Source organism: Dromiciops gliroides, chromosome 3 (genome assembly GCF_019393635.1).
Source record: "Dromiciops gliroides isolate mDroGli1 chromosome 3, mDroGli1.pri, whole genome shotgun sequence".
Classification (NCBI taxonomy): Eukaryota; Metazoa; Chordata; class Mammalia; order Microbiotheria; family Microbiotheriidae; genus Dromiciops; species Dromiciops gliroides.
In genome coordinates this window covers 568870778-568882859 of record NC_057863.1, presented here as the reverse complement: position 1 = coordinate 568882859, position 12082 = coordinate 568870778, and the positions used below count along the sequence as shown (strand labels likewise).

Here is a 12082-nt window from a genome sequence, read left to right as displayed (position 1 = left end):
TAGCTTTAGCAATCAGAGAAGAGAAAGGAATTAAAGGAATTAGAATAGGCAAGGAGGAAACAAAACTATCACTCTTTGCAGATGATATGATGGTATACTTAAAGAATCCTAGAGAATCAACTCAAAAATTACTTGAAACAATTAACAACTTTTTTTTTTTTAGTGAGGCAATGGGGGTTAAGTGACTTGCCCAGGGTCACACAGCTAGTGAGTGTCAAGTATCTGAGGTCGAATTTGAACCCAGGTACTCCTGAATCCAGGGCCAGTCCTCTATCCTAGCTGCCCCCAACAATTAACAACTTTAGCAAAGTAGCAGGATATAAAATAAATCCACATAAATCATCAGCATTTCTGTACATGACCAACAAAGTCCAGCAGCAAGAGATAGAAAGAGAAATTCCATTTAAAGTAATGGTAGATAATATAAAATACTTGGGAGTCTACTTGCCAAGACAAACCCAGGAACTCTATGAATACAACTACCAAACACTCTTCACACAAATCAAATCAGATCTAAATAATTGGAAAGATATCAATTGCTCATGGATAGGCAGAGCTAATATAGTAAAAATGACAATACTGCCTAAATTAATTTACTTATTCAGTGCCATACCAATCAGACTACCTAAAAATTATTTTATAGATCTGGAAAAACAAAAAATCAAGAATATACAGGGAAGTAATGAAAAAAAATTCACAGGAAGGTGGGTTAGTGGTACCAAACCTGGAGCTTTACTATAAAGCAACAGTCATCAAAACTATCTGGTACTGGCTAAAAAATAGAGTGGTAGCAATGGAATAGGCTAGGCACAGGAAATGCAGTAGTAAATGACACTAGTAATGTAGTGTTTGATAAACCCAAAGACTCCAGCTTCTGGGATAGGAACTCAGTATTTGACAAAAACTGCTGGGAAAACTGGAAGATAGTATGGCAGAAATTAGGCATAGACCAGCATCTTACACCTTATACTAAAATAAGGTCAAAATGAATACATGATTTAGACATAAGAGATGATACCATAGGTAAATTAGGAGAGAAAGGGATAGTCTACCTATCAGATCTTTGGAAAGGAAAACAGTTTATGACCAAACAAGAGATAGAGTATATTATAAAATGCAAAATGGATGATTTTGATTACATTAAATTAAAAAATTTTTGTACAAACAGAAGCAATGCATCCAAAATTAGAAGGGAGGCAGAAAGCTGGGAAACAATTTTTGTGGCCAGTACTTCTGATAAAGATCTCATCTCTAAAATATATAGGGAACTAAATCAAATTTATAAGAATCCAAGTCATTCCCCAATTGAGGAATTGTCAAAGGATATGAACAGGCAGTTTTCTGATGAAGAAACCAAAGCTATCTATTCCCATATGAAAAAATGCTCTAAATCTCTAATGATTAGAGAGATGCAAATTAAAACAACTCTGAGGTACCACCTGACACCTATCAGATTGGCTAAAATGACAAAAAAGGAAAATAATAAATGTTGGAGAAGCTGTGGAAAAATTGGAACACTAATGCATTGTTGGTGGAGCTGTGAACTGATCCAGCCATTCTGGAGAGCAATTTGGAATTATGCCCAAAGGGCGATAAAGCTGTCCATACCCTTTGACCCAGCAATACCACTTTTGGGTCTTTTCCCCAAAGAAATCATGGAAAGGGGAAAAGGATCCACATGTACAAAAATATTTATAGCTACTCTTTATGTGGTGGCAAGGAATTGGAAGTTGAGGGGATGCCCATCCACTGGGGAATGGCTGGACAAGTTGTGGTATATGAATACAATGGAATACTATTGTGCTGTAAGAAATGATGAGCAGGAGGAGTTCAGAGAAACCTGGAGGGTCTTGCGTGGGCTGATGATGAGTGAGATGAGCAGAACCAGAAGAACATTGTACACAGTATCATTAACATTGAGTGTTGATCTACTGTGATAGACTATATTCTTCTCACCAATGCAATGGTACAGAAGAGTTCCAGGGAACTCATGATAGAAGAGGATCTCCAAATCCAAGGGGAAAAAAAAAAAAGAACTATGGAGTATAGATGCTGAATGAACCATACTATTTCTTTTGTTTTTGGTGCTGTTGGGTTTTTTTCTGTTTTGAGGTTTTTCATCATTGCTCTGATTTTTCTCTTATAACATGACTAATGCAGAAATAGGATTAACGTTATTATGTATGTATGTGTGTGTATATATATACATACATGCATACATACATGCATACACACACACACACACACACACATATATATATAAAACCTATATCAGATTACCTGCTGTCTAGGGGAGGGGGAAGGGAGGGGAGGGAGGGAGAAAAATCTGAAATTGGAAAGCTTGTATAAACAAAAGTTGAGAACTATCTTTACATGTAACGGGAAAAAAATAAAAGACTTTATTAATTAAAAAAAAAAAAGAAAGTGGGAAGAGACCTCTAAGACCATTTAGTTCAGTGGTTCTCAAGGTGAGTTTTGGTTAAGAATATGGGAATTTGTTATAGATAAGCAAGTCACATATATTAAAGATCTGCAGTTTCATGTACAATATTTTTCTGTTTTATTATGTATATATACATATACATATTATATATATGTGTGTTTATGCATATATATATGTCCATTTTATTTGGTGTTTGTTAAGGTCAGAATAAAAATAATGATTAATTAAAACAAAAAAAAACCCCAAAATAGTATGGGGATTTGTTTAGAAATTAGACTTGCAACTGTGTGGGCAGTAGTATGCCAAAATCCTTGGCTTTTTGCTGTGAGCAAAAAATTTGAGAACCACTGATCTAGTCTAACACCTCAAATTACTGATGAGGAAACCAAGCATCTTGTTTAACCTAGAGCATGGTGAAGAGCCCTGAGCTTGAAGTAAAAAGCTCTGCTTTACAATCTTGGCTCTCATATTATTGGCAGTGTGGCATTCTGCAAGCCATTTAGCTTCTCTGTTGCTCAATTTTCTCATCTGCAAAACAAGGATAGTTTATACTCTCTACCTCATAGGGCTTTTGTGAGAAGCACTTTGTACATTGAAAAAATCCCCACCCCAATTCAACAAATGTTTGTTAATTGCAAGGCACAATGCTGTGGCAGTGAAGTTTTCAATTTCATTTAAAAATAAAAACCAATATGGCTCCTGTCCTCAAATGACTGTAATAGGTAATGTGAGCCATTTTGCAGAAAAGGAAATTGAGGCCTCGCATACAGCATCTAGCATTTATGTTATGTTTTAATAATGTAGTTATTTAATAATATAGGTGAAATAGGTAGGTAGTATAATTTCTATAACTATTGTTTCACTAGTGTAGGGAGTGCTTGGTGAGAAACTTTCTCTACTATGTCAAATCAGCAGCTTCTTTGCACTTTATAAACCTCAGAAGGTTACCTGAGACACTGACAGGTTGAAGGACCTTCCCAGGGTCATACAGCTAGCATGTGCCAAGGCAGGTCTTAGACTCACAGCTATCTGACTCCAAGGGTACTTACTTTCTATCTACTGTGGCATGTTGCCTCGTCCTACATAGTTTAGGGGGGAAAACCAAACAAACAACTTTTTATTGATACCTTTTGGTTTTACATTGCCTAAGTTTCCCAATGTATCTCTTCCTCCTCTCTCCCCACCCCTCCCCCCAGGGAGCAGTCTTTTATAACAAAGAAGAAAAAATAAACAACAGCTGAGCAACACTAAGCACTGCTTTGAAAGTCTGACTTGATATGCAACGTTCTGTACCTATAGTTTCCCTACTCATAACCCTTTCCTCTGTAGAAACTTTAAAATGAATTGGAGCATGGCTTCTTTATTTGTAAATATAGTCACCTTAAAAGCTATATCAAATGAAATAATTAATAGTCAAGACACTCTGGTTATAATAGAGACTTTGAAAACCCCAGGATGGTTTAACAGCTGTCCTTAAATACTTTAAGGATCTATGATTTCATCATTGGGGATACACCTTCCATCAAGGTAAATGGTAACTTTTCCATATTTTATTCAGGAATTTTAGCTGAAAAAAACTTTATCACTCCATAGCCATACTTCAGGTATAATAGCTCTAGATTTAGCTATACTGAACTTCAGATAACAGAAAAAGGTTGACACTTGCCTTTCTAGCCTGGTGCAAGCTGCCAGATCTTGGCGTAGCCTTTGAGAACTGTCACACCGCAAGGAGGGCTCAGAGTTGAACTTTAGGGGAAGCTAATACAGAAATTCAAAATATATTGAATAAACTTGTTAGATTTTCAGTATTCAAATACCCAATTTTCTTCAAGCTGTTGTGTAACAAATATATATTTTTGATACTCAAATATTCTGAGGCCTTCCCTGGAACTTGTGTTAAAGTGATGTAATTGTTATGGGGGTTTTGTCTTTTGTAGGATTTTTTTTAATTTAAATTTTTTGCATTTCTTAGTCTGTAGTAGTTGGGAATCTTGGCTAATATTGTTATTTTAGTAAGTGGGTCTATAGTTTGACCTTGTAAGTATAGCTTTCCCAGATTCCTCATGCTTTGTTGAAATTGTGAGGTAACTCAGCAATACCACTTTTAGGTCTTTTTTCCCAAAGAAATCATGGAAAGTGGAAAGGGACCCACATGTACAAAAATATTTATAGCTGCTCTTTACGTGGGAGCAAGGAATTGGAAGTTGAGGGGGGTGCCCATCAATTGGGGAATGGCTGGACAAGTTGTGGTATATGAATACAATGGAATACTATTGTGCTGTAAGAAATGATGAGCAGGAGGAGTTCAGAGAAACCTGGAGGGTCTTGCGTGAGCTGATGATGAGTGAGATGAGCAGAACCAGAAGAACATTGTACACAGTATCATCAACATTGAGTCTTGATCTACTGTGATGGACTATGTTCTTCTCACCAATGCAATGGTACAGAAGAGTTCCAGGGAACTCATGATAGAAGAGGATCTCCAAATCCAAGGAAAAAAGAAAAAAAAAAGAACTATGGAGTATAGATGCTGAATGAACCATACTATTTCTTTTGTTTTTGGTGCTGTTTTTTTTTTTCTATTTTGAGTTTTTTCATCATTGCTCTGATTTTTTCCTCTTATAACAGGACTAATGCAGAAATAGGATTAATGTTATTATGTGTGTATAGATATCTATATCTATATATCTATGTATATAGATATATAGATATAACCTATATCAGATTACCTGCTGTCTAGGGGAGGGAGAAGGGAGGGGAGGGAGAGAGAAAAATCTGAAATTGTAAAGCTTGTATAAACAAAAGTTAAGAACTATCTTTACATGTAATGGAAAAAATAAAATACCTTATATGGTAAAAAAAAAAAGAAATTGTGAGGTAACTGTTCTTTTCTGTTCTAACAGTATTTTCAACCACATGAACCTTGATCAGGAAGACAACTTCACAAGGACAGAGAAAGAACAAAATCACGAATGGATGAACAGTAGGCCCTAGGGCTTTAAAAATATTCAGGTATGTACTTGGTTGTCAGAATACAATGTTCATTCTGTATTAAATAGCTTATTTGGAATTTATCTTTAAAACCCACTAGAATATTCCTACTGTAACGATTTTTAAAAAATAGCACAATTGTTTATCACACCGATTTCTTAAAAGTCTGTGTTTAGGATGGATTGAGACCTTATAAGAGAGGGGGCAATTGTCTTTTGTGTCATGAACTACTTTGACAGTCTGATGAAACCTGTGGATTGCTTCTCAGAATCATGTTTTTAAATGCACTGAGGTTGGTGGCATAGTAAAACACAAGATACAGGGTCATGTACCTGGACTCCATAGTCTGGCTCTGCTAGCTACAAATTCTATCACTTTAAAGCCATTTCACTTGACTGGGCCTTAGTTTCTTCCTATATAACATTAGTAGATCGAACTTTATTATCTCTATGGTGTCTTTAGGGCTAACAACCCTGTGATTCAGAGATTGATAGGTAGATATGGGTAGATGTTCTAAGTAAGGAGAATGGTATGAGCAAAGTTGTCAAGGTTGAAATGTTGCTTAATTGTTTTCAGTCATGTGTAACTCTTTGTGACTTCACTTGGGGTCTTCTTGGTAGAGACACTGGAATGGTTTGCCTTTTCCTTCTCTATCTCATTTTACAGATGAGGAAACTGAGGTCGACAGGGTTAAGTGACTTTCCCAGGGTCACACAGTGTCTGAGGCCAGATTTGAACTCAGGAAGATAAGTCTTCCTGACTCCAGGCCCAGCACTTTATCTACTGTACCACCTAGCTGCCATCAAGGTTGAAAAGCTCAAAGCATATTTAAGTGACTAGCAGCTAATGGAGAATAGTGTGCTTGTTGGGGACAAGTGGGAGGTAAAGCTGGATCGGTTCTTGAGGGTTAGAGAATGTCAGATTAAGGAATTTGGACTTCCTTTGGCAAGCAATGGGAAGCCTTGATATGGGGAGTGAGTGGTAGGAAGATTAATTTGGAGTTTCTCTTCCAACATCTCTTGCAGAAGATAAAGAGGTAGAGAAATTCAAAGAAGAACTTGATCAAAACCTCTGAATTAAATCAACATATACTTTAAGACTTGATAACTTCCATGCAGAGGTGAATATAGGAGAGGGTAATGAAAAATATTTTGGAAAACCATGAATCAAGAGTATGAAACAGGAGATAACAAAATTTTGTATTACTGTATGGAAGTCTCATGCCTATATATCTTGAAAGTTTTTTCAAGACTAGAGGTGGGAGACTCTGTTCATGGTAAGCATCAATTAACATCACAAAGTGAAATAAATTATATTCTGACATTTCTAACTCTGTTGTCATTCTATAATCAGACCATTGACTTATTTGAGCAAAGATCAAAATTGATAATAAATTAGAAGAAAAAATGAGAAAAAGAAAAGGCATGAAATTGAGACATCTCCAGCCTGACTCTTAAGACAGGTATTGATGCTGAAAAATAAGAAATTGATAGAATAACAGGCTATCACCATTTTCTAAGGAAGTTTAATGACTCTTGAGGCAGCTATGTGGCACAGTGGATAGAGTGCTGGGCCTGCAATCAGGAACCTGAGTTCAAATTCAGCTTTAAACAATTCTTAGCTGTGTGATTTTTGGCAGGTCACTTATCCCCTGTTTGCCTCAATTTCCTCATCTGTTAAATGAGGATAAAAATAGCACCTACCTCTCAGGGTTGCTGTGAGGATCAAATGAGATAGTAATTACAAAGCACTTAGTGCAGTCCCTGGCACATAGTAGGTGCTATATCAATGTTAGCTGTTATTATTCATCTAAATCACTGCCACAGCTGGGAGACCAAAAGTGCCAAGAAACTTCCTTTGCCAGCATATGTTTGATCTCCTTGCCAAGTGAAGACATATGGCAAACAATGTAAACACCAGTTTAGAATTGAAGCATGTTTGTAAAATCTTACCAAAGAAGATGGTGGAAGGTAATGAACGCTATCGTCTCACAAAAGAACAAGAAGCTGGGGAGGAAAAAAGCAAGTTTTCAAAAAACCTGGAGAGAAAACCAGTTAGGCCAGATAGTCCCAAAGGTCACTAAGAAGGAAACTGCAAGGAAAATAATGAACAGATGAAAAATGCAAAAGATCTGTGACCATTTCTATAACAAAGTATTTCCCCATCAGTGATACTGGAGCTACCATGTTTATTGTACCACATGAAGAAGTAGGAGTAACTCATAAAGTTACAAAGATAGGAAGAACAGCTGGACACGACCAAGTACCTGCAGAGAGGGTCTAGGTCAATCAAGGTAGTAGGAACAGTTAGAACTCAGGGTAAACTGGAACACCGACACATTTCAAAGAAATGATTATAGAATGTGAATTAAATCTAGACAGATTTACTTGTTAGCGGGGGCATATTTCTAATATCAGTAGCATAAGTTTTATATTTCCATTGAAGCCTTCTTCCACTGTTGCCTGTGGTGTAGAGGTGACCCTAAATTCTCAAATTCTGTGTCAGGGAAGCAGAAGTTCTGACCTACCAACTTGAAAAGCCTTCTTATATGGGCCTCGTGATGGACCATTTACCTGTTACTTGAAAATTGATCCCACTAGAGACAGAATTTATCCCTAGAATGATGGCCAAGGGATTGTTATTATTTTTTATTTTTATTGTTTTTGGTACACTAACTCACAAAAAATTGTAAAATTGTCAGTTGATTTCAATTCTATTTTTAAGACTTAATCAAGCTTGCATAGGTTTAATACTTTTTCATTCTGTGAGTCCAAACTCCTTACCCTTGTAACTTCACCCTTCGTCTACATTCTGGAGAAACTTGCCTGAAAGTCAAGCTTTTGTTTTGTAATTGTTGCTATTCAGTCTTGTCTGACTCTTCGTGACCTGTGGACCATACCATGTCAATACTTTCCATTTAGCTCAGTAATAGCAATCATGATGCTTCACATGTAATTGTATCTTAAATTCTAAGATTCCCCTTTTTCAGCTGAAGAAATCAACTACTATTAAGTAGTATCCCAAAGGTCAAATATAATTAGCAGAGATACTGTCATAGTAGATATTTCTTTAGGTTAGTCGTTTGTTTTTTTTTTCTGTTTTTTATTGTAAATGGAGTACTCATTGTTGTGGGATTTATCATATTAATTTTCTGGCCTTGGTATTCAAAATTTGGACTATAATCCAATTAATTGGACCCAACTTAGTATATCAGGAAGCCAACATTGGTAATTTGTCATGACCCTGCCTTTTGAAGAGAAATAAATAAGATTTCATTTAAATTAACCTATAAATGTGAGACCAGAAACTTGACTGTATAACCTCAGAATCCCATTTAAAATTTCTTGTGGTCTCCTGCTCTATTTGTTCCTCATTATAGAAATTGTGAGTATTTTCCAATAGGGCCCATTCTGACATTGCCCACAAGGTGATAGGACAGGATACTGTTTTAGATCACATTATCCATTACAGCTCTTGCTACTCATTCATCCTTTTCATTTATTACATCTTTATTTTCTAACTTGCAAAATCTATGTCTCAATAAAACTGAGAACTCATTTAGTCTTTCTAGTTGCAAGGAACATAATAATTATGACAATGATAGTTCATCAAAGTGTGAAATTTATTTTCCTTGTCCATGGAAAGAAAATTCTGAAATTAAAAATCTTTGTTCCAGTTTTTTGGTAAGACTGAAAAACTTCCTTTATTCCAAATGGTTTTTTTAAAAAATCTTATTAAATATTTTATCGATGTACTTTTTCTTATAAAAGAAATTACTGGGGCAGCTAGGTGGCATAGCGGATAAGGCACCAGCCCTGGATTCAGGAGGACCTGAGTTCAAATTTGGCCTCAGACACTTGACAGTAGCTGTGTGGCCCTGGGCAAGTCACTTAACCCTCATTGCCCTGCAAAACCCCCCCAAAAAAACAAACAAAAAGAAATTACTGTCACTTTATAATGACTCCAACCTGCCCACACCATCATAATCCTCTTTTGTAACAAATAAACACAGTTAAGTAACACAAATCAACACATTTCCTGAAGTTGAAAATAGGCCTGTTTGCACCTGTAGTCTACCTTGTCTCCTCTCAGAGACAAGAGGCACACTCCCTATAGTTAAGACTGGAAGACCTTTCTTAGAGTATATAATGAAGATTTATTGGAGGAACAAAAGGTGTTTTCAAAATAATTGTAGCCCCTAAATTTCAACCTTGAAGTACTGTGAATTCCTGTGCCCAAATCTGAGATTTTTCTTCTAGCTCACTCTTCTTTCCTCCACTTTTGAGCTGAGTTTGGTTGCTCTGCTATTTTAGTTAAGAATGGCTTGATTTTTATCTGACTGGTTCCCTGAAACATGAAGAGTGCTGATTTTTACTATGCATTTTTCCTTCAGGGATTTCCCAGAACCAAGGCCACATGGAAGGCAAGCGTTCTCTTTCTTCTGGAGCACGTGCCCAGGTTAGATCAGAACATTCTGCTCCCTTGAGATATGTTTGCTATGTTGTTTGGTTTCTTTCAATAAAGCTCAGTGTTCTTACTGTTTTCATATGATAGTTATAAATTAGCATAAATGGATCCATATGTTCTTCCTTTAATACAGTACAATTCTATATTAACACGACTTCATTATCACCATCTAAGTTACTGATCAAATCACATCTCCTGAAACATAACAAGTAAAGATGGAAAAAGTCTGATGGAACATGACTTGGAAAAGGTGTACTATTGCCTAATTTCATTTAATCTTGTCATTTTGATGAATTGTCATCAGGAACTAACTTGATACTAAACTCTTCATTCTTCCATTGATGATCGTTATTTTCCTCCCTTGTCATATCATTCTTTAGCTTATTTTTCTAGTGAAAATCCATAAAACTTACACCATTTCCTCAAATTACATCATTACTCAAATGTTCCAGTAGTTCTGTGATGCCAGTGATATGTGTATTCCCTCTAATGGTGCATATTGTAATCCGTCCTTCATTCAGTCATGCATTCATGCATTCTCATTTGACACATATTTATTAAATGACTGCTCTGCCAGATCAAGTCAACAAGAACTGAATAAGGGCTTGCTTTGTGTCAGGAGTTGTGTTAGGTCTTGGGGACACTGACAGAATGGAAACAGTCCTTATCCTCAAGAAGCTTAGTTTCTATCAGGAGTGTAGGGACAATATGAGCAAAGAGAAGTCAATACATTGAGGTTTTTTTGGTCTGGACTTGTGATCTCATTGGTGTCTACACCTGATTTGTAACTTAAGAGTCTTACAGAGTTGCCTGAGGCACCGAGAGGTGAATAGACTTGCCCAGGGTCACTAAGGTAGGTGTCAGGTGGGACTTGAGCCCAGGTCTTCCTGGGTACTAGGCTGACTGGTTCTCTGAGGACTATGTATACCAATCTATAAATACAAGTACAAAATATAGATACAGATTAGATAAACAGTAATTTCTGGTGTTTTGGAGAAGAGGATTCTAACAAAGTGGGAATTTGGAATAGACCTCAGCTAGTATGGGCCACTTGGGCCACAAGCCTATGCAAAGGCCTATGAGATGGAATAACATGGACAGAGGACAGGAAGCAGGCTGATTTGGTTGGGCAGACTACAAAGTTCATGTAGGTAAGTTGTATTTTAAAAATTGGGGGAGCAGCTAGGTGGTACAGTAAATAAAGCGCCGGCCCTGGATTCAAGAGGACCTGAGTTCAAATCTGGGCTCAGACATTTGCACTTACTAGCTGTGTGACCCTGTGCAAGTCACTTAACCCTCATTGCCCTGCAAAAAAAAAAAAAAGAAAGAAAGAAAAAGGGCTGGAGTCAGATTCTGAAGGGGTTTAAATGCCAAACAAAGGAATTTGTGTTTTCGTCCTACAGGCATTTGGGAGCCACATCAGTTCCTTGAGCAAGGACAGTGATACGGTCAGAGTTGTGCTTTATGAATATCACATTTGCAGTTATGTGGAGGAGAGGAGAGAAATGAGATAAAGAAATCAGTTAGGGCTACCCTCATTTCAGTAAGATATGGGTTCGAGGCCCATTTTATATTTGTGACTCTGGGCAAATCACTTAAATTTTAGTGCCCTAGGGAAAGTTGGGGAACGCTTACCTATCTGAATTGGTAGTCAGGCTTCTCTCTGGAAGCCCCTTTACTGGATTTATAGAGATTTAGATAATATGAAGCTGAGGATAAGAAAAAATTAGTTTTCTCTGATTTTTTAAAATAAAATAATTATTTTTGATAAAATAATTTAATAAAATTTAATAAAAGAATTAATCTTGATTAATCAATCATACATTTATTAAGTTTTATGTGCCAAGCACTATGCTAAGCATTGGGGATACAAAAGGAAGCAAAAGATAGTGCCTGCCTTCAAGGAGCTCACAATCTAATGGATTGTGATTTGCTTAGGCTGCTATTAAAATTATTGTCATTTGTATTTACTGGACATGTGCCAGCTGAAGATACTGGAGATAGCCCAGATGCACTGGGAGTGCTAAGCTGAAGCCAGCCTTAGCAGTGGGGCTATCTGGCAACTGGCCATGGTAATCTATGCACTGAAAATTGAGAGCTACCTCTGCCTACTGCTCCAATGAACTGTTTTTACAGATGCATGGCAATATTTATTACTGTGTTTAAAAGATATTAAACTGG

The 12082-nt window shown here is 36.7% G+C and overlaps 1 protein-coding gene across 10 annotated transcripts in view; it reads left to right on the top strand.

Moving 5' to 3' along the window:
• RCBTB2 (RCC1 and BTB domain containing protein 2) overlaps positions 1–12082 on the top strand; it is a 70191-nt gene that overhangs the window by 12986 nt on the left and 45123 nt on the right. For 6 of the 10 annotated variants that reach the window (XM_043990562.1, XM_043990563.1, XM_043990559.1 and 3 more), the window contains exons 2-3: positions 5347–5455; positions 9828–9892. In XM_043990562.1, coding sequence (XP_043846497.1) covers positions 9851–9892 — 42 coding nt within the window. In that variant the 5' untranslated portion in view covers positions 5347–5455; positions 9828–9850. The remainder of the gene's footprint in view (positions 1–5346; positions 5456–9827; positions 9893–12082) is intronic. The other 4 variants (XM_043990567.1, XM_043990564.1, XM_043990566.1 and 1 more) reach the window with 1 other exon arrangement.